The sequence below is a fragment of the Gorilla gorilla genome, chromosome 3 (genome assembly GCF_029281585.2).
Source record: "Gorilla gorilla gorilla isolate KB3781 chromosome 3, NHGRI_mGorGor1-v2.1_pri, whole genome shotgun sequence".
NCBI classification, from domain to species: domain Eukaryota; kingdom Metazoa; phylum Chordata; class Mammalia; order Primates; family Hominidae; genus Gorilla; species Gorilla gorilla.
This window is the reverse complement of record NC_073227.2, coordinates 19,577,384-19,605,201: the sequence shown is the minus strand read 5'-3', so window position 1 is coordinate 19,605,201 and position 27,818 is coordinate 19,577,384. Positions and strand designations below refer to the sequence as shown.

The 27,818-nt window shown below is 43.1% G+C and overlaps 2 protein-coding genes across 2 annotated transcripts in view; one reads left to right on the top strand and one right to left on the bottom strand.

Moving 5' to 3' along the window:
* HS3ST1 (heparan sulfate-glucosamine 3-sulfotransferase 1) overlaps window positions 1–8,326 on the top strand; it is a 36,418-nt gene extending 28,092 nt beyond the window's left edge. The window contains exon 2 of the mRNA XM_004038441.5: window positions 1,376–8,326. Within this exon, the coding sequence (XP_004038489.3) occupies window positions 1,480–2,403 (924 nt within the window). The 5' untranslated portion in view covers window positions 1,376–1,479 and the 3' untranslated portion in view covers window positions 2,404–8,326. The remainder of the gene's footprint in view (window positions 1–1,375) is intronic.
* Window positions 8,327–21,321: 12,995 nt separating this feature from the next.
* LOC101134308 (RNA-binding protein with serine-rich domain 1-like) lies at window positions 21,322–25,926 on the bottom strand. The gene is given in 3 exon segments (XM_055384108.2): window positions 21,322–22,366; window positions 22,369–23,221; window positions 25,568–25,926. Coding segments are annotated over 2 exon segments (912 nt in total). The 5' UTR covers window positions 23,105–23,221; window positions 25,568–25,926; the 3' UTR covers window positions 21,322–22,190.
* Between the last annotated feature and the right edge of the window lie 1,892 nt (window positions 25,927–27,818).

The window sequence follows — 27,818 nt, the reverse complement described above, 5'->3', positions numbered from 1 at the left end:
TGTAATCTCAGCTACTCGGGAGACTGAGGCAGGAGAATCACTTGAACCCGGGAGGCAGAGGTTGCGGTGAGCTGAGATCAGACCATTGCACTCCAACCTGAGCAACAAGAGCAAAACTCCATCAAAAAAAAAAAAAAAAAATGGCGGTGACATCTGCCTTGCCTTCCTACCTTACAGTGTAGGGTTGTAGTGACAATAGCTGAACATAGTATGAGACCACATTATCAATAGTAAAGCTTTGTACAAATGAAGGCTTTTTTGCACTTTGTAGTAATTTCACTTGTTTATCCCTCCAGGCCTATTTCAAATGTTTCCTCCACTGTGAAACCATCCCCAATTATTTTAGGCAAAATGGATGAACATGTGTCTTCATAGTACCCTACCAAAATTGCCATCATAACATATATCTCCCTGATGCCTACAGTCAGGCTGCATCAATTAACTTTTGCCAATTTCCCGCTGCAATACAAACCACTCCAACACTCAGTGGCTTAAAACCACAATCATGCATCTTCGCTCATGAGCTGGGATGGCTCTGTGTGTCTTTCATCCTCCCTCTGGGACCATGGGCTAGCCAGGGCATATTCTTCTCATGGCAAAGCCAAGAGTGAAAGAGGATGAGCAAAAACACACAAGGCCTCTTGCAGCCAGGCTGGGGACTGATACGTAGTCACATCTGCTCATATGCTAGTGGCAAGGCCAATTCAAGAGTTGGACACAAGGTGAAGAATTGGGACTAATCATGTAATCTTTCATACTAATTCACATGCTCTGTTAGATTAGGAGCCCCTGGCTGGAAGAGTGGGGGCAGGAACAAAGCCTGCTTCTATATTACCTGCCCCTTTGCCAGGGACTGGTGAGTAGTAGATATTTTATTGATTTTTGCTGAGTTCCAAAGGGTCTTCCCAACCCTTTCCTTTATAGCAAGGGTTAGCATGCTCTGACTAGGGATGCAAACCTGGCCTGGTTGTATGCAGCCAGCTAAACATATAAATGATTGCAAAAAATAACAATAGTAAAAAGGAAAATAATATTTAATGACACGTGAAAATTATATGAAATTCACTCAGTGCCCATAAATAGAGTGTTCTTGGAACACAACCACACCCATTCCCTTGTGTGTTGTCTATGGCTGCATTCCATCTATAATAGCGCGGTTGGAGTTGGAGTTGGCGTAAAGTATGTCCCCTAAAGCCTGAAATACTTATTCTCTGGCCTTCTGCAGAAAATGTTTGCCATCGGCTCCTGTATAGGATAAGAAACTGAGAGTCCTGGGGAGGTGAATATAGGCCTCACTACAGAGTGGCTACAGAGTTGTTAGTTGAATTATCCCTGTATTTGTTATATGTTAATATCTTCCCTTTTTGTTCCCTAGTAATTGAAGGCCTGAAACGCCCATGTGCCACTAAGAGGCTTCCCTGCTGTGGCACTTCATGACCCAGCGGCGCGCGGCCCAGTGAAGCCACCGTGGTGTCCAGCATGGCGGCGCTGCTCCTGGGCGCGGTGCTGCTGGTGGCCCAGCCCCAGCTAGTGCCTTCCCGCCCCGCCGAGCTAGGCCAGCAGGAGCTTCTGCGGAAAGCGGGGACCCTCCAGGATGACGTCCGTGATGGCGTGGCCCCGAACGGCTCTGCCCAGCAGTTGCCGCAGACCATCATCATCGGCGTGCGCAAGGGCGGCACGCGCGCACTGCTGGAGATGCTCAGCCTGCACCCCGACGTGGCAGCCGCGGAGAACGAGGTCCACTTCTTCGACTGGGAGGAGCATTACAGCCACGGCCTGGGCTGGTACCTCAGCCAGATGCCCTTCTCCTGGCCACACCAGCTCACAGTGGAGAAGACCCCCGCGTATTTCACGTCGCCCAAAGTGCCTGAGCGAGTCTACAGCATGAACCCGTCCATCCGGCTGCTGCTCATCCTGCGAGACCCGTCGGAGCGCGTGCTATCTGACTACACCCAAGTGTTCTACAACCACATGCAGAAGCGCAAGCCCTACCCGTCCATCGAGGAGTTCCTGGTGCGCGACGGCCGGCTCAACGTGGACTACAAGGCCCTCAACCGCAGCCTCTACCACGTGCACATGGAGAACTGGCTGCGCTTCTTCCCGCTGCGCCACATCCACATTGTGGACGGCGACCGCCTCATCAGGGACCCTTTCCCTGAGATCCAAAAGGTCGAGAGGTTCCTAAAGCTGTCGCCGCAGATCAATGCTTCGAACTTCTACTTTAACAAAACCAAGGGCTTTTACTGCCTGCGGGACAGCGGCCGGGACCGCTGCTTACATGAGTCCAAAGGCCGGGCGCACCCCCAAGTCGATCCCAAACTACTCAATAAACTGCACGAATATTTTCATGAGCCAAATAAGAAATTCTTCGAGCTTGTTGGCAGAACATTTGACTGGCACTGATTTGCAATAAGCTAAGCTCAGAAACTTTCCTACTGTAAGTTCTGGTGTACATCTGGGGGGAAAAAGAATTTTAAAAAAGCATTTAAGGTATAATTTATTTGTAAAATCCATAAAGTACTTCTGTACAGTATTAGATTCACAATTGCCATATATACTAGTTATATTTTTCTACTTGTTAAACGGAGGGCATTTTGTATTGTTTTTCATGGTTGTTAACATTGTGTAATATGTCTCTATATGAAGGAACTAAACTATTTCACTGAAAAAAAAAAAAGATTTTTTCTGGAGACGCTATCTTTTTTTGAATATAATTAACTTGCCCCCAACTCAAAATAGCTGTCTGTGTTGCAATCATTGCAAAATCTAAATTCTTTTGTTACTTAAAAAAACATGTTTTTCATGGCTATTATAATCCTCTCTCTCCCCTCTCCTTTCTGCATTGCTCTTTTTAATTTTTAATGTCTCATTGTGATCATCAGATTTATTTTTACTTGAATTGTAAGATTTATCTCCTCGGCGATTCCTTGTCATTTTTGGAGGTCACAGTTTTACCCATTCCCACGTGTAAACTTCAAGTAAACAAAGCAATATTCAGGATGGAGAAGCAGTTAGTGACTGGCTAGAGGTCTCTTGGGATCCATCTTGACCTCAAAGAATATTTGCACATGCTTCTGATCTCAGCAGTTATAATAAAGAGGATTAAACCCTTGGCCTTCAGAATGATCTTGGACCTGGATACTTTGCCCCAGGTGGCAGTTGGCCTCCAGAAAGCCAATTAGAATAGAAAAGAGAAACTGCTAAATCTATGTGTGTCTTCATCCTGTCGGTTCTGTGAAAGGCTGACTAAAAGGGTAGTAGTCTTTTGCTTAGTCTGAAAGTCTGCTTACTTCCTGAAAGACACATTGGCATTATAGACATATATTCCATATGCACTGAGACATAAATATGTGTATGTTTCAAAATCAACTCTAAATTTGGAGTCCTGAATGTGAAAGAAAAAGTAAGCTCCCAAGTGTTGAAGTTAAAAAGAGAAAAGGGCAGAGTTGAGGGTAGCACCTAAGAGAACCACTGTACCTGCCCCCAGAGGAGTGGCTGGAGTTCAGTTTTACTTCTGCCCCTGAGCAGCCAGCTTGTTGGAGATGGTCACATAAACCCTTCTTATCCTCAGTTTTTTCATGCATTCTTCATGCAGTCAGCCTTTTACAGAATTAAACACATTGGATTTTAATAAAAATAAAACATTCATTACAGTAAAAGAGAAAATACAAATGAGCAAAATAAACCGGCTTCCTGACATAGTTTATACCGCAGGAAAATGACAGAAATGGACGTTATTAATCATCTCCTACACTTAAGAACTCATTGAAATTTCTCCAAGCAACCCCAGGATGCAGATATTATTATGGAAATTTCGAAGAGGAGGAATTAGGCCCAGAGAACATGAGACACTTGCCCAAGGTCACATTGACTATAAACTCAGGCTTAGAGGCTACTCAGAGCCAAAGCACAGGTTATTTACGTATTTAGTTTTTACCCAACTCTTTCTGAACTCAAAAGGAAAAGCCCAGACTCAGAGCCAGTTCTTCCTGACCTGACTTGACATTTCTTCCCAGGTGCCAAATATCTTCCATCCTAAGAGGTGTGTCCCAGATACAGGAAGGGCAAGAAGAAGCCTGCATTTTTCTCAGCAGTGTTATCAGGGAAGTGAGTCACCTTGGTACGTTTCAGCAGCTCCAGCCTGACCTGACCTTAGCATGGCCTATGCCCCACCCCATATCATGAACAGAGAGCAGAGAGGATGCCTTCCTCTTTAGAATCCATTAAAGTTGTCATTAAACCATCATCTCCCCCAGAGGAAGTAGCAGAAATATTTACAGCAGGCCCCTGGTGGACATGGTACTTTTCAATAGGCAGAGAGCCTCCCTCTGCAGCACATCGTTGGATCTTGCTTTTACCATACTCCTTGAAGAGCTGAAGAAATAAGAGGGCCCAGCAAGGTTAAGTCAAGTTTCCAAACCTGTTCAGGAATATGGTGACTGAAAGGAAACTGCAATGAGAGTCTCTGACTGAAGAAGATGCTCTTTGCAAACTGCCTGTAAATTCCTGTCCCCTGACAGGGATGGTCTGGTTGAAGCATGAACTGTGGATGCAAGAGGCAGCGGGGAGGAGTGGAGGAAGACAGGACCAGCACATGGAATATAATCTAGCTGCTGGGACTGGCATAGTCGATGGAGGCGGTGGTCCAGTGTAAAATGATTAGTGAATGTAAATTCAATATGTTTTCATTTGGGGGTGCAGAGTCGTGGCTAAAGGAATGTTCAAATGAGTCTACCATGAGCAAGGGATCAGAGGTCCTAGTGGCACTATCTGTTCATTCATTTTTGGTACAACCCCAGCCAGTCATTGAGAAGGTACACTGTGTAAGAAACCATCACTCCAGACTTACCCAAGGTATTTATTGCTAGATCTCACCAAGCACTGTCAAATTCAAAGGAGGCCCTGTAGTAGACCCTGGGCTGTCCTTACAGGGCCAAAATGCAGTGACTCAGGAGCCTAATAGCACCCGGTCCCTCCAAAACATGCCTTCTACCAATTCCATTAACAGAGACAGGTGTCAGTGGAAGGGGTGGGTCTCCTGTCCAGACCACCCCAGCCCGGGAGCAGCCTGGGGGATCTATCTAGGTGGGTCCTTCCAGAGAGGCAGGTGAGAACAACTGAACCAAGCCTCAGCTATTAGATTTGGAATATTCACACACTTGACACTCCAGAGTCAGAACGGCCCCTTCCCTTTCCCTTCCTCCTGGAATCAGATAGGGTTGAAATCCTTTTAACACCATTTGGTTATCAGCTCACAAACTGAAGGTTTGCAAGTTTAGGAAAAGTGACATGCCTCTGAGCACAGGGTGCTTTACTCCTTCTGTGCTTGGAAGCTTACCCAACTGGAAGGAGATGGAGGGCAGGAGAGGCCGATGCCTAGCGTGCCTGCTGCTTACAGGGGTGGTGTCACAGGTCACCATTATTCATTAAAATTTTACTTTTTTGATCCCCTACCACATGCTCAACATGGTATTGAGTCCTCAAGAATATAAAAAGAAAATACAACAGGAACCAGTAGTCATTAACTGTTTGTTCTGGACTTTAATAAAAGTACAGAGGGTCTTGGAGTACAAAGGGAAAGACATTTAGCTGTGTATAGAATGGGTGGGGGAATGTGTTCCATGGTTTGGCATTCAGTTCAGCAACATTCATGAGAGAAATCAACTAGCCCCCTTATAGAGAAGAGGAAACTGAGATTTAAAAAGTGGTCCTGGCCGGGTGTAGTGGCTCACGCATGTAATCCCAGCACTTTGGGAGGCCAAGGCAGGTGAATCACGAGGTCAGGAGTTCAAGACCAGCCTGACCAACATGGTGAAACCCCGTCTCTACTAAAAATACAAAAATTTGCCAGGCATGGTGGCGAGTGCCTGTAATCCCAGCTACTCAGGACGCTGAGGCAAGAGAACCACTTGAACCTGGCAGGTGGAGGTTGCAGGGGGCCGAGATGATGCCACTGCACTCCAGCCTGGGCAACAGAGCAAGACTCCATCTCAAAAAAAAAAATAAGATAAATTAATAATAAAAAAATAAAAAAGTAATCCTGACTTGAAGTCATTTTTTTCAGAAGAAAGGATTCTTGCTCACTCCAGGGAAATAGTCCAGAAATGGGAAATGTTGACATCACAAATCACAAAAGAAGGTGAAATATATCAGAGACCCTCTCCAGAATGTCATTTCTCAGAAATATTAAGAAATAGAGAATCTTCCCAGAGGTCGCATGTCAGGGCAGGTCACTTAACTTGTGGGCCACAGAGACCCTGACCTTCCTGTGGGAAGGCTTCATGGAGGAATTGCCATAAAGCTGGGGCACGAATGGCAGTAGTGTCACCAGAGCAGGGCATTCTGAACAAGGGAAGCTTGAGACATGAAGACAGTGGTCACGGGGAGAGGCCGGGGGTAGAGGGTAGAGGTAGGCAAGAGATTTGTCTAAGTGGCATGTCAAATGTGTTAAACTCAATGAGAAGCTACTGCTTTCCAAGGCTGGAGTGTTGGAAGCTTACTTAGCAGGCACCCATGTGAATGTGGCTCCTGTGCAGGTGTATCTGTTGCATAAAAATAGCTATCATTTGTTGCACACCTGCCATGTGCTTGGTATGTTAAATATATTGCTTCTAACCTATATAACAACCCTAGGAAGTAGAAAATGGGCTACTAATTTTACAGAAAAATAAACTCAGAAATTAAAGGGCTTGCCCATGTTGATAGAGCCATTACTTCTTACAAATGAAATGTTGTCTCCGATGTCTCTGCTCCTTTTCAGTCCATCTATTTGTGGGTAAGTGGAGGAAGATATAAAGCATATGCATCTGTCTATTAGGCAGAGCCTGTAAGGGAAATTATGGGCATCTAGGATTTGGAGTTGGACAGTTAGGGTGATGTCAAAATTACCTTCAAGCAAAGCAGTGGCTGGGATTTGATGCAACAGGGACGTGATAAAACATGCTCCTAACTGGCAGCAGCTCATTTCGGAAGACTGAGCCTGAGTTAAAGGCCAGAGCAACATAACAGAGTTCTCCAAACAGCACACAGTGAGAGAAGGCCAAAGCTAAAGAGGACATCATCAGATTTAGCTGCTTCACTAAAGTGTTTTGATGTAGAAAATGACCTTGGTGCTTTAGTTCTCCCTGATGTCAAGACCTTTACTCCATTTTGCCCAAAGTTTTCAGTTAGATAACAGCAAAGAGAGAGAGCCAGAAGACCTGGGTGTGCATCCTAGCTGTACCAATCACTGACCATGGGATCTTAGATTCAGACTCTGAGAACCTCCATTTCCTTCTCCATAAAAATGGGCAGATATGTACTGTACTCTGTTGGGGGAAAACTCCAATTCAATGAGATAAAGTAAGTAAAAACTATAAACCCAGTGCATATGTTACTTAGTGGTTAAAAACATTTGGGACTTTAGGAGACAGACCAAAACTGGTTTTGAACCAGTCGGCAGAAATGCGCTGCCTTTTTTCCTCCTCTGCTTCCCAGCTATGTGACTGTAGCTATTGCTGTTAATGCTCCATCCAGAGCTCATTTACCAGGGAAGCGCTCTCAACCCCAGCTGCCACAAAGATTGTCTTCTGTACTATTTTCTGAAGGATTTCTCTTAGTTGGCAGGAGTTTTCTTACCTGAAGATGCCTGAGAAGTGTTGTCCACCCCACTCCCCTGCTTTCCTGGGGTTAGGGCATGACTAATGATTGACTGACCCATGTGGGATGGGGCATGGGGGTAGTAGGGTAACAGTCCACCCTCATTGCCTCCAGGCAGGACAACCTCTGGTGCAACTCATGCTCAGAGCTCCTCGTGAGATCAGGCTGAGGCTAGACTTCTCCTGAAACTGTACTTTTACTTATTTCTTCTGAAACTTCATCCTTTTCCCACATTACCTTACTCATTTCTTCTGCTACCCTATTCTCAGTAAATGTGTTTCCCAAGAAAACAGGAATCCCCCCTCAGACGTTGCTTCTAGACCATCTACTCTAAAGTCTTAACCTTGCATGCATGTTTTCTTCTCTCTGTATTTTACATGTATAACGTGATCAACCCACGGAGTTATTAGAATTCTTCCAATTAAATGAGATATAGCAGAGAATGAGTCTATTTTATTGGCTAGCAAATAGCAAAGTGTTAAATTCAATAATGGCTGAAATTGTTACCAAGTAGTAGGCTCTTTTATTAGCTTATCAGACTACCAAAATAGTATAATGCATCAATATCAAACTTAAATTTCAACTTCATAAAACAATCCTGGGCCCAACAAATATGAAGGTATTGCTCCATCTTATGTAGCGACATCTTGTATTTCTACTGTTTGATAAATATTCCACTTAGAACTAATACATGGATGTCTCTTTCTTTTGATTGCAACCCTCTGGCACTTAACACAGTGCCTGGTACATGGTAAATAAGGAGTATTAATACTTGTTTGTGGATTGAAGGGTAACTCTAGACTAGTTGTCAGTTTTATGCGAAAGCCCCTTCTACCACATCCCAGCCTCATGATCTGGCCCGCCTCCTGGAAGTAGCCTTTCTGGCCCAGACACTGGTAGGTACTTTAAAATAAGCTGTTTTATGTAGTCTTCACAAACCTCAGGGGAAATAATCAATTCAAGCTTCCTGTGTTTGTTTACCATTAGATCCACATCAAATAGTAACAATACTTGACATAGGAGCTATAAATATTTATTAATCGAACAGATCACCCTAATACCCAAGCTCTTTTCACTATGCCTTACTATATGACCTCTTCTTGAATACTGAACCAATGGATAGTTCTCCAAGGTAACCCATTATATCTCTAAGCTGGCTATTGAAATTCATACTTACTGTACCTCGACCTACATCCCCCAGCTTTCTCTCATGCATCTGAGTTCTACCACACAGTGCCATAATGAACAGGTCTAATACCACTTTCTCATGTTGGCATACTGAAAAGAGCTCTGACCTCGGATTCTGAAGACATGAATTTAGAAGTTTATCTCTCAGTCTTTTTCACAGCTATGTGACCTTGGGCAATTTCCTTAACTTCTCTGAACTTCCAGTACCTTTCTGTAAAATAGGGATAATTATACCTTCTTCACAGAGATTCTATGAACAATTTATGGAAAATGGACAATGGACATATAAGAGATCACAATTTCATAAACTCTCCAAATATGTAAAAGTGAGTCTTTCTAATTCCTAGTTAGCTCTCATGGCTGGTATCATCTTCGACAGAAAGTAAAGGAATAACACTCATGTGTTTATTAAAACCTAGGTATTATCTCATTTAACCTTCATATCAACCTATGAGACAAATGCTACTGTTTCGCTTCTTTTATATATGGATGGGGAACCAAAGCACAGAGACATTAAGTAATTTGCCTAAGGTCACATGGCTAGTAAACAGTAGAGCCAGATTTATCTCCTGCGTGTTCTCTTCATAAATAAAGTGCTTTACATCTAGGTTATAATGCTGTCAATGCAAAAGAGAATCTCTTCTACAACATATTTGTTCATAAAAAGAGCTAGAACACAAAGAAGGCAAAGATAGAGACCAGAAACTTAATATAAATATCAGCAAAAAAGGCTGTGGCAGGCAGAATTCTAGAATGGCTCCCTTGGTTTCCACCCACTTGTGTACAAACCCTGCATAGACCCCTCGCCTTGAATATGAGCAGAAGTTATAAATAAGATGAGTCATTTACTCTCTTGGTTAGAGTACTTTATATGGCAAAGGTGATGGGCTATAATGACACTGTGTTATGTAAGACTCCAACTTAGCACACTGGGGAGATTCTTCTACTGGCTTTGAAGGCATCACCTGCCATGCTGTGAGAGGCCTTTGAGAGGGCCATGTAGCAAGGGACTGCAGTGTCCAGTAGTAGCTGAGAGTGTCCCCAGCCAATATCCAACAAGAAAGCAAAGATCTCAATATTCCAGTTTCAAAGACTAAATTTTTGCAACAACACGTGAGCTTGAAAGAGGGCCCCAAGCTCTGGATAAGAAAGTCATCTGTGTGAAATCTTGATTGCTGCTTGGGAAGGCCACAGCAGAGGTAGGATGTGATTGGACTCCTATCATAGGGAAGTTGAGAGAATAGGTGTATATTGGTTTAAGCTGCTAAGTTTGTAGTAATTTGTTAGGTAATAGGTAATTAATTCAAAGTGTAATTCTATTATCTAGTCTATTCATCTTGCCTCATGCTCACTTTTCTGTATGCTCCCTTGAAAACAAATGAAATGTATGGATTTTTGTTACCCAAGGAATGCATTTCCGTCGTATATTAACCAGAGCCTTACAGCAAGATTATTCAGAGATGACAATTGTCAAATTTTAATTATATCCTTTGAGATAAAAAAAAACAAAAACAAAAAGCACATACACACAACTGCGGCTCCATCAGCTGATAGAGTTGAAAGGGAACATACCGGTCATTTTAGCCAAACTTCTTTTTTTATAGAAGGATTTGAGATCTGGAGGAGTAAAGTAATGTAGGTAGCAGCAGAACCCAAGGGAGAACTCAGAACTACTTCGTAATATCTATCACACTGCATATCTGTTGTCTAATCCCTTGCTCTCCAAGTGAAGGTCTGTTGCTTACTGCGGAGAAAAATGCACCACACAGTTCTCTGCATAAAGCAGATACCCAGCTGAGACTTGATTGAAATTATGCTCCTCGTTTAGTAGTGTTTTTGGTACCGCAGGAAAAACAATAATAGCTAAACATACCGGGTGTTCCAGTTACCTAAGGCTATATAACAAACCACTCCAAAATTTAGTGTATAAAGAAACAATCTATTACCTCTTATGGTTCTGTGGGTAAATTGGAAACATCTGAGAAAGTCTTGCTTGGGGGCTTACCTGGTTGTAGTCAGGTGGTAGCTAGGACTGTAATCATCTGAAGACTAACCTCATCTGGATGGCCAAGATGGCTTCTTTAATCTCATGTTGGGATAACTGTAACACGTCCATGTGGCCAACTTGGGTTTCCTCACAGCATGGCTGACTTAGAGTTATTGGTGGAACTTTTTATATGGTAGCTGGCTTTCCCCAGAATGTTCCAAGAAACCAAGTCAAAAGTTGCAAATGTTACATAGTGAAACTATTGTCACATTTAATGTTTCAGCAAGGCCAGCCCAAATTCAGTGTGGGAAAAGACCACAAAAGAGGCAGAATAATTGGAGGCGTAGTTCACAGGGGGGCCCTCTGTTGAGACTAGCTTCCATACCCCATACCTGGTTGTTCCTTGACAATAAAATGGACAGAACAAGTGCTTAATGGTTATGTGGTCATACTTAAAAAGGGAGATTAATATAAGTGTAAGCTTTCAGGATATTAGTGTTCATTATGCAAATGTAAGTTATCATTATTATAAGTTCTTGGGCTTGCTATGTAATTTCAACTATTTTGACCTAAGGAATGTGGCCAGTTCACTCCTCTTTTGATCCCATGTGATGGTGATTAAGTGATTATGCATAAATCAATTTATTCTACAAGTAGAATCCAGGCGTGCACACTATGTTGCTTCCTCTGAATTTTTTTATGGCTCAACCAAACCATGTGAAGAAAAGATACACTTAGAACAAATTACAGGCTGGAGTCAGCTTGGAAAACTTTGTGTTATATGAAAGCACAAACCCTGACAGACCTGCAAAACCTCTTAGACAATTCATCAGACATAAAAGACTATTGCTGAGACATTTAACACTGGATATTAAAAGCTGTTCACAGCACTCAAAAGACAATATATGGCAGACTCTATTCCCACTTTCTTTAATTTGGAAGTTCTATCTTTAGTAGCAATTTACATTTTCCACACAATTAAAGACTGTACCTATTTCTGATACGCACTTCAAGTATCCAATTCGTCTGTGATTTACATTTTCTTCTCTGTTTATCTGTTTATTTTCCTCTCAGTTAGAAAACGAGGTTTTAAATTTTGGCATCATCACTTAAAATCTGGGTAATGCGGGGCAAATTTGATTAACCATTCAAGAGGGTCAGTTGGCTGATATGTTAAATGGGAATATGATTTTGTTTCAGGAATTGTTGTGGCTCTTGACGGCTATGAGCATAGCCAGGCATGCAGTAGATATTCAACACATACATATTCATTGATCTTTTAATACACTTTTTGTTGGTGGATTCAAAGGGTCTGTAAATAGGAATTCACTTGTGACAATGGAACAGCCCTTCAGATACCATTGTACCATCATGAATGTCAAGGCCAATACATCTAAAAATCAACGAAATTTTATTGTGCTTCTAATGGTAACCATTTACATAAGTCCAAGCCATGGGCAAATGTGATACAGTGGTATAGTAAGAACTATGTACAAATGGTCCTTGACTTACAATGGAGTTATATCCCAATAAATCTGATTTATTGAAATATCTTGATAAGTTGAAAATACTGTAAATCAAAAATGCATTTAATATGCTAATCTATTTAACATCATAGATAAGCCTAGCCTACCTTAAACATGCACAGAACACTTACATTAACTTAAAGTTGGGCAAAATAACCTACCACAAAGCCTATTTTAGAATGAAATGTTGAATATCTCATGTCATTTATTGAATATTGTACTGAAAGTGAAAAACAGAATGGTTGTATGAGTACCCACCACTAGCACATACAGCTGAAAGCACACTGGGCCTGAAATATGTTTGAAGAATTGAACTAAAATTAATTTTTGAATGATGGGGGTGCTACAGCCACAGGGTCATCAATTTCTCTCTCTTCCAGTGAGGCTTAAAAAGAGCTGATAGAAGGCACTGGAACACGGACACTTGTTTATGGGTCAGCAGCAATAGTGTTCTTCAGGACGATACCAAGTGTCAGTTTAGCCCAGTGAGCACGTGGGTGAATGGGAACTACTGCTCACTGCCACTGCTCAGCCTTGCTAGAGAGTATCTTACTGAATATCACTAGACCAGGAAGATATCAAAATTCAAAATTGGAAATATGGTTTCTACTAAGTTTGTATTGCTTCTGCTACCATCACAAAGTCAGAAAATAGTAAGCCAAATCACTGTAAGCTGAGAACCATCCCTATGTTGGTCTTCATCTTGTTCTTGACATACAACTTCTAAAACTCTTGGAATTTCTTAAGGGATAAAAGCAATAAAGCACAGAAAGGAGCCTTTTGTTATTCACAACAGGCCGCTTTTCACCACACCTGAGTTAACATTGATGAGATGACTTTTGTAAAACTCCTGGATAACCACAGGATGTGAGGTGGTTGCCAGGGGAAACAACCACATGATTAAAAGGTCTGAGCTTTCAGCGCTAGCTGCCACACTCCCTCACTTCTGATCTCCCTGAAGGAAGCAGGTGAAGAGGGGCCGAAGACTGAGTTGATCACCGATGGTCAATGATTTAATCAGCCATACCTACTTAATGGTGTGACCATAAAAACCCAAAAAGACAGAGTTCAGAGTTTCCAAGTTGATGAACATTTGAGGGTGCTGGGAGGATAGCAAGCCCAGAGAGGCCATGGACGCTCTGCACTCCTTCATTCTGCATCATCCCATGGCAGAAGGTGGAAGGGCAAGGGAGGGTGAGAGCAAGAGAGCAAAATATGCTGAACTCACTTTTAAAAGAAACCCACTCTTGTGACAGCTATTTCACTCCCTTGATAATGACATTAATCCATTCCCTCAGGCCAAGCTTTCATGACATAATCACCTCTTACGAGGCCCCACCTCCCAACAGTGTCGCATTGGAGATTAAGTTTTCAATACATAAATTTTGGGGACATATTCAAACCATAGCATTCCATTCTTGGTCCTCCAAATGTATGTTCTTACAATGCAAAATACATTCATTCTATCCCAATAGTCTCAAATTCTTAGTTCTAGTCATCAACTCAAAAGTTCAAAGTCCAGAGTCTCATCTAAATCAAATATAAGTGACACTAAAGGCACAATTCATCAGAGGCAAATTATTTTCCAGCTGTGAGCCTGTGAAATTAACAAGTTATGAAATACAATGGTGAAACAGGCACAGAATAGACATTCTCACTTCAAAAGAGAGAAATAGACGAAAAGAAAGGAGTAACTGGGCCCAAGTAAGTCCAACACCCAACAGGGAAAATAACATTCAGTCTTAAATCTGGAGAACAATTTATTTTGACTCCATGTCCTGAATCCTGAGCACAAAGTGGGATAGGAACTGGGCCGCCAAAGTCTCAGGCAGCCCCATGCCTATGGCTTTGCCGGGCACAATCCATCCAGAAGCTATCATGGGTTAAAATTTTATGCCTGCAACTGCAGGGTTCCTGGAGCTGCAATCCAGTGGCTTTACAGTTCTGGGGTCTTAGGGGCTGTTTCACTCTCATAGCACCATTAGGCTTTGCATTAGTGGGTGCTATCTGTGGTGTCTACTACTGTGACAGGTCTATGCCCCCAGACTGTCCAAGACATCCTTTGAAATTTAGACGGAGGCCATCTTGGCCACATAGCTCTTGCATTTTGTCTGCAGAATTAGAATCACATGAGTTCTCCCAAAGTTTATGGCTTGTAACTTTTGGAACAGTGGGTAAAGCCACACCTGGACTCACCTGAGCCACAGCTGGGGTGGCTGAGGGGTGCTGCACCAGAATTCAGGGATCCCTGAATTTTAGATGTCACAGGGCAGCAGATTCTGAGGTTCCATGGGCACTTCTTTGAAAACCTTGCCCTCAAGTTTCTAGCTCACCTGGGATGTCTCTGAAATGCTTCCAAGAGCATTCTCTCATTGTCTGGTTAAATGGAACCTGGCTTCCTTCTATCCATATTAATCACTTTAGCAAATGTTCACTTGGCCACACTCTTAGTGTTCTCTCCCAAGCATGTTTTTATTTATTTTTTATTTTTTTTTCTATTCCTGACATGGCAGGCTGAGCATTTTACAAGTCTTTTCATTCTGCTTCCCTTTTAATTATAAATTTCATCTTTAAATCACTTCTGACTTCTATCTCTTCACTATAAGCAGTTAAAAGTAGCCAGGCAAGTCTTTCAATATCTTGCTTAGAAATTTCTTCCACCAGATATCCTATTAGGTTGGTGCAGATGTAATTGCACTTTTGCCATTACATCCAATGGCAAAAACCAACCTAATAGTTTATCACTCTTACTTAAATTGCACCTTCCATAGAGCCCTTGAGAATGCACACAGTTCAACCAAATCCTTTGTCAATTTATAACAAATATAGGCTTTATTTCAGTTTCCAATAAACTATTCCTTGTTTCTATCTCAGCCCTCATCAGAATGGCTTTTACTGTCCACATTTCTACCAACATTTTGATCATGACCACTTAAGTAATCTTTAACAAGATTCAGACTTTTCTTACAGCTATTCTCTTCTTCTGAGTCCTCCCCACAACAGCCCTTAAGGCTCTGTTTATGGCAATCTAGGCTTTTCCTAGCCTGCTTTCCTAAATTCTAATCAGTGCACATTCGGCAGTTCCAAAGCTGTTTTCATATTTTCAGGTATTTGTTATAGCAACAACATCACTTGTTCAGTACCAATTTTCTGTCTGAGTCCATTTTATTTTGCTAGAGCAGAATACCACATACTGGGTAATTTACAATAAACAGAAATTTATTTGGCTTACGGTTCTGAAGACTGGGGAGTCCAGGAGTATTTGAGAACCTTAGTGCCGTGTCATCCCATGGAACAAGGCATATAGGTGAGGGTGGGAGTGAGAGAACATGAGGGGGGCAAACTCATTTTTCTAATAAACTTACTTCTGTGATAAATAAACCACTCCCTTGATAATGGCATTCATCCATTCATGAGGGCAAAGGCTTCATGACCTAATTACCTCTTATTAGGCCCCAACCCCAAGCATTGGAGATTGAGTTTCCAACATATGAATTTTTTGAGATACGTTCAAACTATAACACATATCTCCCATTTGTCAGCTTCTGAGTTGTATCTTTTATAATAAACTTGTAATCGTACGTAAAGCACTTTTCTGAGTTCTATAAGCTATTGTATAAAATTATTAAACCTGAGAAAGGGGGTTATTGGAATCCTTGAATTTGTACTTGCCAAGTCAGAAGCAATGATGACACCTTAGATCTTGTTATTGACTTTTGAAGTGGGGGCAGTCTTGTGGGACTGAACCTTAGCCTATGGGGTCTGATACGATCTCAGGATCATATCAGAATTGAGTTAAATCATAGAACACCCAACTGTTGTTGTCTGCCAAGAATTTAAAAATTGCTTGGTGTGAGGGAGAAAAAAGCACACATTTGATGACTAGAAGTGAAATAGTGGTGTGGAAGTTGAGTGAGTATAAAACGATTTGTTTTATCCTGTACGACAAACAAACACCATTTTTTGAGATAATTATCAGGATTATAAAGATCATTTTGTTTTTCTGAACTATTCCAATAATGAAGAAGAAAAGGCTGATGGTTTTCCTGTTCTTTCTTCTTACACATAGACAGATGCAGATTAAAGTTAATTTTCTTAAAACACTTCTACTAACTAGTTGAGAAATTTACTTATTTTTCTAAAGATGATTGTTAACCGTTTTTCAAGGATGTAAAATGACTATTTTCAATTATCCATCATTTTTTTTTCATTTTTACCAAGATGATTCCTTTAAAATTCAGTTATTTCCCCCTCTCAATGCAAATAGCCCTACTTACTATTATTATTTTTTTCAAGAGAGGTGGAGGATGGCAAGTTTGAAAAGGACAAAAAGAATTGTAAAGGTCAAGGGATATCTCAGTCTTGCCCTTCTATTTATTAAAATCCAATCTTACCCTTATTCATGATTGTCAAAATGCAGAAACAACCTATGTCCATCTATTGATGAATGAATAAACTAAATGGACGTATTTATACAGTAGAATATTATTTAGGCAAGAAAATGTATGAAGTTCTGATACGCGCTGCAGCAAGGGTGAGCCTTGAAAATGTTAAGTGAAATAAACCAGACAGAAAAGAATAAATCTTCTATCATTCCACTTATATGAAATATCTACAGTGGGAAAATCCATAGAGATAGAAAGTAGATTAGCAGATACCAGGGGCTGGCGGGTAGGCAATGAAGTGTTATTGCTTAACTGGTATAAAGTTTCTGTTTGGGTGTTGAAAACTTTTTAGAAATAATGGTGATGGATGCACAACATTTTGAAAGCAATTAATGGCTCTGAATCATATAATCATACACATGAGATTAAAAGGGCAAATGTATGTTATATATATTTTACCACTATGTGAGTGTGTGTGTGTGTTTCTGTGTGTGTGTCCCAAAACAGGGGAAAACATTAATCTTAGGTTCTATGTGAACTTTGTATTTAATTGCAAGCAAGTCAATTATGTTCTTGACTCATTTGTAGGATATGCATAAAATCTTCTATAAAAATGCTAAATCTATGCATCACTATTGCATGACAATTTCAGTTACCAATTGCTGCATTATTTATCAGTTTATAGATGGGAAATAAACATGGTACTTAATGTGAAGCAGGCCTAATTACACCCACTTTTCATGTGCCTAACTTGTGACTTAGCTTCAAACCAAATAAATCATTTACACTTGTAAGTTAAACTACTGTACAAGCGGTTTTCAGTTTCTCCCATCCTGAGAAGTATATTATTGCCTCTCTAAATCACGTTATTCCCAATCTACCTGTGAAACATTCAGCGACACAACCTCAGTGTGAATGCATCACCAGTCAGCAATTTCCAGGGTGGAAATTAACCCCTTGCCCTCTCAGTTCTGTTAAACAACAATCCCTGATCATGGGTTGAGCATAGCTGCCCAAACTGGAGTAAGTACTAAATAGATAAGCTCCTTAATAGTCAAAAGCAGATAGTATACTTGAGCTGTAATAAATTAACCAAAAGAATACATTAACAAGGGGTGGGTGTACCTTCAAATTATTTTTGTTTTGTTTATCTCCATCAGACACACAGGCTAACTGAGTAGGTATCATTTTGTATCGTATGCCAACTTCCTGCTAGATAGCAAGTGAAAAGTGTTATATAATTGGAAATAAGACTGACTATATTTAACGTTACATAGAGTTAAGTGTATATATGTATATGTGTGTGTATATATATATATATGCAGTCTTATATGGAGAAAATATGACACCTTAGAATCTGATTGGATTCCTTAAATAATAGTTTAGTTGTTTAAAATAAGTCCTGGGCAACTGGGCATTCTCCTACTAGAGGCCAGTAAATAGGAAGTTCAAGGGATTTGGGGGCTGATCAATAAATAAGATATGATCCTGAAAGGCTGTAACACACAACAAGCCTTATGGGGCAGTACTTGGACAGGGTTGCATAACAGGAAAGTCCTTACAGCACGAGACCATCCAGTGGTTTGAGTGCCCAGGTGATATTGCTAAACAGCAAGGCCGCGTCAGAAAGCTCCCAAAGGTAGCAGCTGCTTCTTCTGAATTTGTAATTACAAGGCCCTATCTTATCAATGGGTAACAATTATCTGGTGAGGTTTCCCGGAGTATGCAAAACAAGCAGGCTACAGTTGGCTTGTTTGGGTTATATTTTAAATAATTGGATATGCAAAAATATTTGACTTTGGAGCAAGTGGAATTTTGAGCTCAGGGGTCTCAGCCTTCTGCGAAGAAGTAAACAACCCAGTAGCCAATACACAGAGGCCATCTTTGGCTCACTTATATAACCATAAGAAACTAGAGTGTCTGCCTTACACAGGAATGGATTGTTCATCTTCAAGTAGACTTCTGTCAACTCAGAAGATCCATCAAATGGCTTGTATTTGTTTTCTATCGCCACGGAAACACATTGCCGCAACTTAGCGGCTTACACAAGAAAAATGTATTTTCTTACAGTTCTGAAATTTGGATGTTCAAACTCGGTCTTGGTGAGCTAAAATCAAAGTGTTGTCAGGACTCTGTTCCTTCTGGAGGCAATGGGAAGAATGTTTCATAAAGTCTTTTCTAGGTTTTAGAGTCTATTCTCATTTCTTGGCTAGTGGTCTCACATCAAATCACCTTCCTTCAGATTCTCATCTACCTCTGTTTCCCTCAAGATTCTTGTGACCACATTGGGTTCACCCAGGTAAGTTATCTCCCCATTTCAAGATTCTAACCTTCATCATACCTGCAAAGTCCTTCTGCTGTGTAATTTAACATATTCACAGGTTCCAGGGATTAGGATGTGGATATCTGTGGTGACATTATTCAGCCCCCCAAGGGGTGCTGGAGAAAACACAGACTCCAGGTCTATGAGGAGCCTCAGGTTCAGGACACAGACAAAAGGAAGCTCCCTTCCTTTTATCTTGAAGGGAGGACTCCCTTCAAGGCAACCTCTTAACTGCACTGAGTGACTTCTGCAAGGGGGTATCGCTATTTTCAAACATACAGGTAGTGAGGTTGAAATTTATGGTTTTAACAACTCAAGTTCTTGTAGCCCAGGGAAGCATTCTGACTCCCAGCCCTGGAGCAGTTTAAGAGATAGAGCCAATAAAGTCAGGCTTGTCTTCCTCAGGTTTCTTCCTCTTCGGACCATACTGTTCTGTGTTCCCTTTTCAAAGTTTGGGCCTCTCTGCACCCTAAAATCCCAGTGACTCACAGGTGGCTCAGATGCAGTTCTTGTCCTGGTGGAGCCCATAGTTTCATGTGCTTCCGTGTGAAGAGACCACCAAACAGGCTTTGTGTGAGCAATAAAGCTGTTTATTTCACCTGGGTGCAGGTGGGCTGAGTCCGAAAAGAGAGTCAGCAAAGGGTGGTGGATTATCATTAGTTCTTATAGGTTTTGGGATAGGCGGTGAAGTTAAGAGCAATGTTTTGCGGGCAGGGGTGGATCTCACAAAGTACATTCTCAAGGGTGGGGAGAATTACAAAGAACCTTCTTAAGGGTGGGGGAGATTACAAAATACATTGATCAGTTAGGGTGGGGCAGGAACAAATCACAATGGTGGAATGTCATCAGTTAAGGCTATTTTTACTTCTTTTGTGGATCTTCAGTTACTTCAGGACATCTGGATGTATACGTGCAAGTGACAGGGGATGTGATGGCTTGGCTTGGGTTCAGAGGCCTGACACATAGCCTGTTGCAAAAGACATAAATATAAATGGAGATTCCATTTCCTTCCAGGACCCTGAGCATCTAGCCAAACCATTGATTCTGCAGCCCATGCATTGACACATAATCGCATGTCTAGCCATTTCTCCTTCCAAGTAAAGTGCATAACCAGGTGCACTGCCCAATGTTCTATTCACTGGGAGGTTTTCCCTTTGCTACTGTCCTTCATGGATATTCTGGAAAGAGGCTGTGGAGCTGCAGCTGTCCACATTTGGTGGTGTCTGCATATTATGCAAAACCATCTGAAGCCTGGTTCAACTGTCCTCTTCCTCTGTCAGCTGATCATAGGGTACTACCCACGAAGCCACAGGTGCAGGCTAGAAGAGAGAAGGCAGTGTAGCCAGAGTAGGGACCATGGGCATTTGGGTCACTTCTTCATGTAATTTACTTCTGCCTTCAGGACTTTCTTGGGTCTGAACCAGTATACAGAACTTCCTTTGGTGATGAAGTATTGTACTGCGTGCCTAACCTTATGGCTTGGTATGTCATGTAACACCCAGTTCATGATAAGTAGCTCAGATAGCATGGATACTTAGTGGCCCATAGTCAAGCATTCAGTTTCTACTAAGGCCTAATAGCTGGCAGAGAGCTGTCTCTCAAAAGGAGAAGAGTTTTCTGAAGATGATGGCAGAGCTTGCTCCAAAATCCTAAAGCCTGTACTATTTGCTTATGGGGGCTGCAAATATTTCCATCTGCTACTAACATTTCAAGCACAGGTTATTCTGAAACACACAATATGATTGAACCATTATTCTATAATTTGAATCTGAGGGGTCCAAGGCTTGAGAATGTCACCTAACCTGATGGAATTCAGGCAGTGCCACATGAAGGCTGAACACACAAACCTAGAGTCAGGGTTATGGGTTCAAATCTCAACCTCTCTTCTGTCTATCTAGAGTGGAAATATCTCCAGACAGACAGAAGAGAGTTTGGCCCTGGACAAGTTCTTTGACTCCCAGTGCTTCCTTCCATCAATGTTGGAATGGCAATGATAACGGCAATCCCTTACTGGATTACGGAGAGCTGAATAATCAAATGTGTGGAAAACAAGAACTCTTCTCATGTGATTAGGTGATGAATAAATATTCATTATGATTGTTGCCTCACTTTAACTTAGCTCTCTACTCAAATACCACCAAATAAAGGCTTCCCTCACCACCTTATAACTTCTGCTAACTTTCGATTTTCATTGTACTGATTTTTCCTCATAGAACTGATCATTACTAGTATATTAGTAACATAAAGATTAAATATTATTTTAAATGTTGCCCCTTTTGTTTTTTTTTTTTTTTTTTAGATTTGCATTCCAATCTTGGGTTTATTCAACACAATTCTTCCACTCTACACAACAAAGTACAAACACAATGTCATCTAAAACGCTACAAAGGTATAAAACTCAAAAGAGAAATTTTATAGTACTGACTGTACAATAAAAGCAAAAAAGAAAAAAAATAAAAGCAATGTACATGTTGCCAAGATAACCTGAAAGACCACCATGAAGGGCAGGCACAACCATGGCTGCGTGATGACCCCGCAGAGCTGGCTCTCAACTCACTCGCCAATTTCAGAGTACAGTGGTGGGGTGTGGTGTGTGCATCGGTGCACGGACAGACAGAACCATGAGCAGCAACTGCCACGGGTGAGAGGATCTTTGGGGGGCTGTGACCCTTGAAGTCAGAAGAAGCCTCGAGAGGCCAGGCCTAACAGGGTTGGCAGCTGCACTAAAGCCTGGGGCAGCTCCCTTTCCAAAAGGACACTGCCAGCAACAGCAAGGGCACGGCCTGGCCACCATCCCAGGTCATCGGGGAAGGGAAAAGTGTGCTCCCAGGTAAGCAGGGTCAAACCACCCCCAAGAGCCTCACTTGTCCCTGGTGGCTCTGCCACTGAACTGACTCTTAGAAACCGGAAACGGGTGAGCTTTCTAGCCAGAAAACCGGAGGGAATCTTGACAGGCACACAGCATCCAAACCAACACCACTTCTGCAGCCGGAGCCCGGATGGCAGAGGGGTGCTGCCTGCTGCCTGCAAATCCTGCCAGAGTCAAGGGTTTGCTTTCCTACTGGTCTTGCTTTGGCTAGAAAAGTGACAAAACTGAGCTGGGTGGGGTATAAGTTACAGGGGCGAGAGCTTCAGTGGCCTGTTTATCGGGAGGAGTTGGAGCTGGAGCGGCTCCTGTGGCGGCGGCGGCCCGGGGACCGTGATCTCCGGCGCACGGGGGACCTGCGCCTCGGGGAGCGGGACCTTCTCCTCATCCGTGGGGGAGACCTGCACCACATAGGCGGCGGTGGCAACATTCTCCTGGGAGGGCTGAATCTCCTGGGGGTGGCCTAGGCCAGGGGGCCAGCACGGCGGTGGCAGTGAACTCCTGGCCATCAATCTGTCCTCCATCCATGTGCTTCAGCGTCTTCTCAGCTTCATCTGGATTCTCAAACTCTACGTACGCATAGCCTTTGGACAGATGGGGATGCATCCTTTCCACGGGCATGTCAATCATTTTAATTTTCCCATAGGTGGAAAATATCTCCATGACGTGATCCTTTGTCACATTCCTGGTGAGTCTCCCAATGTGCACTTTGGTGGGCTTAGGAGATGGGCTCCGCCTTTTCCTCTCCTTTTCATCTCTTTTAGGTGGTTTGGATTTGGAGCGGGAGCGCCTCCTGTTGTCGTGTCTGCGCCGAGGACTTGGAGAGCCAGAAGAGCTGCTAGAGCTGGAGCTGCGGGAGGTGCTGGAGCTTCCTGAGCGGCTGGATGCTGAGGAAGAGCTGGAGCCACTGCTTGAGCCAGTCCTGGTGCTGGAGCCTGAGCTGGAAGTCGAGTTGGACCGAGACCTGGTACTGCTGCTACCACTGGAAGCGCTGCGCCTCTTTCGCGTTTTGTCCCGGCCGCTATCCTTCTCACTTGACTCCTTGGTGGCCCCTTTATCTTTTGAGCGATCCTTGGACTTCTCATCTGAGCGGTCTTTGCGTTTGGTAGGTGAAGGGGCCCTAGTGCTGGACTTTTTATTATTTTCTTTGACTCCTAGCAAGCTCTTCTTTTTCACTCCTGATAAATCCATTCTCCCCTTCTGAGGTGTTCAAAGCAGCAATGGCGGCCTCACTTATCTGAACTCTCACTTCTAACTTGATTCTGAGAAACGATCCCTAATCGATTGCAATTTACGCCAAAGAGCAGCCTTCTCCAAGAGCCAGTTGGTAAGGAGGACACAGCACACCAATGTGGTCCTGGTTTCCCTGTGCAGTGCATGCCAGGGGTGCTTCAAAATGCTGCTGAAAATATATTCTGACCCAAGAAAGAAAAGCACCTGGCTTTGAACAGTCAAATGAGAGCCAAGGAGGGCCGAACGCCACCTTTGCTGCTGTTGTCCAGGGGTAAAATGTTTTGCTTTAGAACAGTAAGGTTCTGCAGACACCCAGCAGATAGTGCCTCGACACTGTTTGTGTCCTGGAACAATCAGTGAGTATCACTCAGAGTATAATTTAGAGTCTGGATCCAGAGGGCCTGGGTTTGATTTGAGGTTTTATTTACTGTGTGATTTTAGACAAGTCACTTATCCTTTCTCAAGTTTCTCATCATCAATATGGTGACAATTACAGTTCCAACCTTATAGTTACCCAGGGCATTAATTAAAGACTCGATAAATGTTAGGAGCAAGAGTTGTATCTCCACGTCCGGAAGCTCCTTCCCCCACAGACACTTGTCTCCAAAGTTACACGTCATTTCTAAACTCTCAGCTGGGTTCCTGCACCCACCCGCCTTAGGATCACCTGCAACAGCACTGTCCAATAGAAACCGTGTGAGGAGCCACAAGCATCACCTGAAATTCCTTAGTAGCCACGTGACAAAAATGGGTGAAATTAATTTTTAACATTTGACACATCCAAAATATTATCTTTCCAACATACAATCAACATAAAAATCTAATAAAGGTTTGCTTTTTTCCTAGTCTTCTAAAACTGGTGTGTGTGTTTTAATATTTCAGTCTTGATTAGCTGTATTTCACATGCTTAGTAGCCACATGTGGCCAATGGCTACTTTGCTGGACAGCACAGACCTAGAGTGGAGGTCACACCCGCAGATTCCAGCCCCACACCCCCAAGAACTAAAGATCTGCCCGAATGTACTTTGTGAAATCAAACACCACCAGTTATTATTATTTTTTTTTTATTATACTTTAAGTTTTAGGGTACATGTGCACATTGTGCAGGTTAGTTACATATGTATACATGTGCCATGCTGGTGCGCTGCACCCACTAACTCGTCATCTAGCATTAGGTATATCTCCCAATGCTATCCCTCCCCCCTCCCCCCACCCCACCACAGTCCCCAGAGTGTGATATTCCCCTTCCTGTGTCCATGTGATCTCATTGTTCACTTCCCACCTATGAGTGAGAATATGCAGTGTTTGGTTTTTTGTTCTTGCAATAGTTTACTGAGAATGATGATTTCCAATTTCATCCATGTCCCTACAAAGGACATGAACTCATCATTTTTTATGGCTGCATAGTATTCCATGGTGTATATGTGCCACATTTTCTTAATCCAGTCTATCATTGTTGGACATTTCGGTTGGTTCCAAGTCTTTGCTATTGTGAATAATGCCGCAATAAACATACGTGTGCATGTGCTGCTATAAAGATAGCAGCATGATTTATAGTCCTTTGGGTATATACCCAGTAATGGGATGGCTGGGTCAAATGGTATTTCTAGTTCTAGATCCCTGAGGAATCGCCACACTGACTTCCACAATGGTTGGACTAGTTTACAGTCCCACCAACAGTGTAAAAGTGTTCCTATTTCTCCACATCCTCTCCAGCACCTGTTGTTTCCTGACTTTTTAATGATTGCCATTCTAACTGGTGTGAGATGGTATCTCATTGTGGTTTTGATTTGCATTTCTCTGATGGCCAGTGATGATGAGCATTTTTTCATGTGTTTTTTGGCTGCATAAATGTCTTCTTTGGGATTCCCTATTTAATAAATGGTGCTGGGAAAACTGGCTAGCCATATGTAGAAAGCTGAAACTGGATCCCTTCCTTACACCTTATACAAAAATCAATTCAACATGGATTAAAGACTTACACGTTAGACCTAAAACCATAAAAACCCTAGAAGAAAACCTAGGCATTACCATTCAGGACATAGGCATGGGCAAGGACTTCATGTCCAAAACACCAAAAGCAATGGCAACAAAAGACAAAATTGACAAATGGGATCTAATTAAACTCAAGAGCTTCTGCACAGCAAAAGAAACTACCATCAGAGTGAACAGGCAACCTACAAAATGGGAGAAAATTTTCGCAACCTACTCATCTGACAAAGGGCTAATATCCAGAATCTACAATGAACTCAAACAAATTTACAAGAAAAAAACAAACAACCCCATCAAAAAGTGGGCAAAGGACATGAACAGCCACCAGTTATTCTTAAGCACTCCAAACACTGAGAACCACTGAGTAAGCGGACGACTTGCTGGGTGCGGTCGAGTGCTAGAAAGCAAAAGTTGAGGTTCTCTGTTCACCCAAGTTCAGGTACCGGCTCAGGACCTCGGTTACCTCCCCCATCCTCCGGAAAGGTGTGCGTCCAACAGCCAGAGAGAGGAGAGAAGAATTAGTTAAATCTCGAGGAGAGGGCGTTTCCGCACAGATCTTCAGAGCACCTTCCCCATTTAAAAGTACATTTCAGGCACAGTTCATGCGGAATCAAGACAAAAAGCCTACTCCACGTTTCTCCTCCAACAACCTTAACCTTCCCGTATCCGCCCCTCTGGGGTAACCCATCAAACTGAGCTCGGCCACCGTGCTCGGTCCATAGTGGGCCGTATCCCCAAGGCCTAGCGCCGATAATTGCACACGGGAGTCCGGGAAACGTTCGCGGAGTACACGTTTGAATTAATGACTCCGAAGGGGTATCAGCCGACCTTCCACCGCATCCCACAAAGACACTCCGCGCCCGCCGACACGGGCCCGACACGCCGACCTCGCCGCTCCCCGTCCGCGTTCACTCACAACTTCCCCGTCCAGGCGCCGGGCCGCGAGCGCTTCCAGGGCAGGGCCTGGCGTTGGGGGCTTGGGTCTCCGGCCCGGCGGGAGGGCCCCGAGGGCGGAGGTCGCGCTCCCCGCTGGTCTGAGTCCCGCGGGCCTGGCTGGGCCACCGCCGAGCGGACGAAGCACGGGCGCCCTTCTGCCCGCAGCGGCCCCGACCACTTCCGGGCCACGGCCTCGACACCTCCCACTCCGCCGGCCCCGGGCCACACTCTTTCTTTTCGGAGCCCGCACCGCGCTGCCAGGCCACCGCCGCACTGCGGGGCTGAGGAGTGGACCGGCTTCACGATGCGTCCTGCCGGGCAGCCCCCGAAACACGGATGCGGTCGGATTCCGCCCCAACTTACATCTTCCCGCCGCCACCACCTCCTCCTGCTTTCCTCAGCCGCCGAGGCCGGCGCCGCTCTCTGTTTTAATTTTTTTACCAAATGTGATTCATTTAAATCATTCTACAGATATTAACTGACCACCTACTATGTGCCAGGACCCATTCATGGGACTGGAAATATAACAGTAATTAAAAGGTAAAATTTTGTTCACCTTCTTTTCTGGTGTTCACTTACTGACCTTCACTACCAGGAGCCTGTCTCCATGAGAGTAGGGACTCTGTGTCTTCGATTCATTCCTGAAAACTCAGAACCTAGAACAGTGACTATCCCATAAAGTCAACACTTAGTGAATAAACAAATGAGTGAGTGAGTAAGATTTTTACCCGGCACATGAAAATTGTCACCAGGGAAGAAAAGAGGAGCAAACCTTGAAGCTCTTTAACACGGAGAGAGCTGGGTAATGGAATGCATCTGAGATTCCCTCCTTATGATTCTGCAGGGTCTGTGCTTTTTCTTAGTGTGGAAAGTGAAAATCAGAGACATTCAACAACTTCCTCAAGGACACACAGTTAGATGGAAATGGAGTCAGAATTCTAATCCAGGTCTATTTGACCACCAACTCCGCAATTTACCTACTATATCTGTGCAGAAGAGCCCTGAGTTACAGACCAGTAATGAGAAGAAATAGTGAAGGGTTGGCAAACACCTCAGTTACATAAGGAGTTTCTCTAGGCTGTGTGCATCACCCCACACTCCATCTAAAATAGATGTTGGAGATTTTAAACATCTAGGGTTTAGATACCTGAAAAAAATAAATCATTTTAGTGGTTTATGAAAAAAGGAAGGAAGAAGAGGAGAAGCAGCAGCAGGAGGAGATGGAGGAGGAGGAGAAGGAGCAGGAAGGGGAAGAGGAGGGAGGGAGTGGAAAAGAAGAAGAGAAAAAATGAGTAACCAGGCGGACACTTAGTTGGCCTTTTGCTTACATCAGTATTTCATCCTTGGCCACCAATTGCACACTTGAAGTTGTTTACCTTCCTGGAGGATTTCTCAATCGTTCATTGTGAAGGATTCCTAGCCTCTCCTCAGTGGACAGCCAAGAGCCTCCTCTCAGCTGGGAGCCTTCCTCCCATTCACTGCAGTCTCCCTGAACTGCTTCCAGAGCCCAGCTTCTCTGGCCAATGGCCAAGGACTCAAACAGGCACTGTTCTTTCAGCACAGAAACACAGAAACCAAGTGCCTTGGTACAAACAGAAGGCTGCATTCTTTGGCTAGGATCTGGGAGAGATAATTACCCCGCAAGGTCTTCCTCTCATCTAAGCTGTTGTTTAGCTAGACAGCACAACAGAGTTTGTGGAAAGTGCTGCACAAAGGTTTAGTTCATTCATTTGCTGACCCTGTG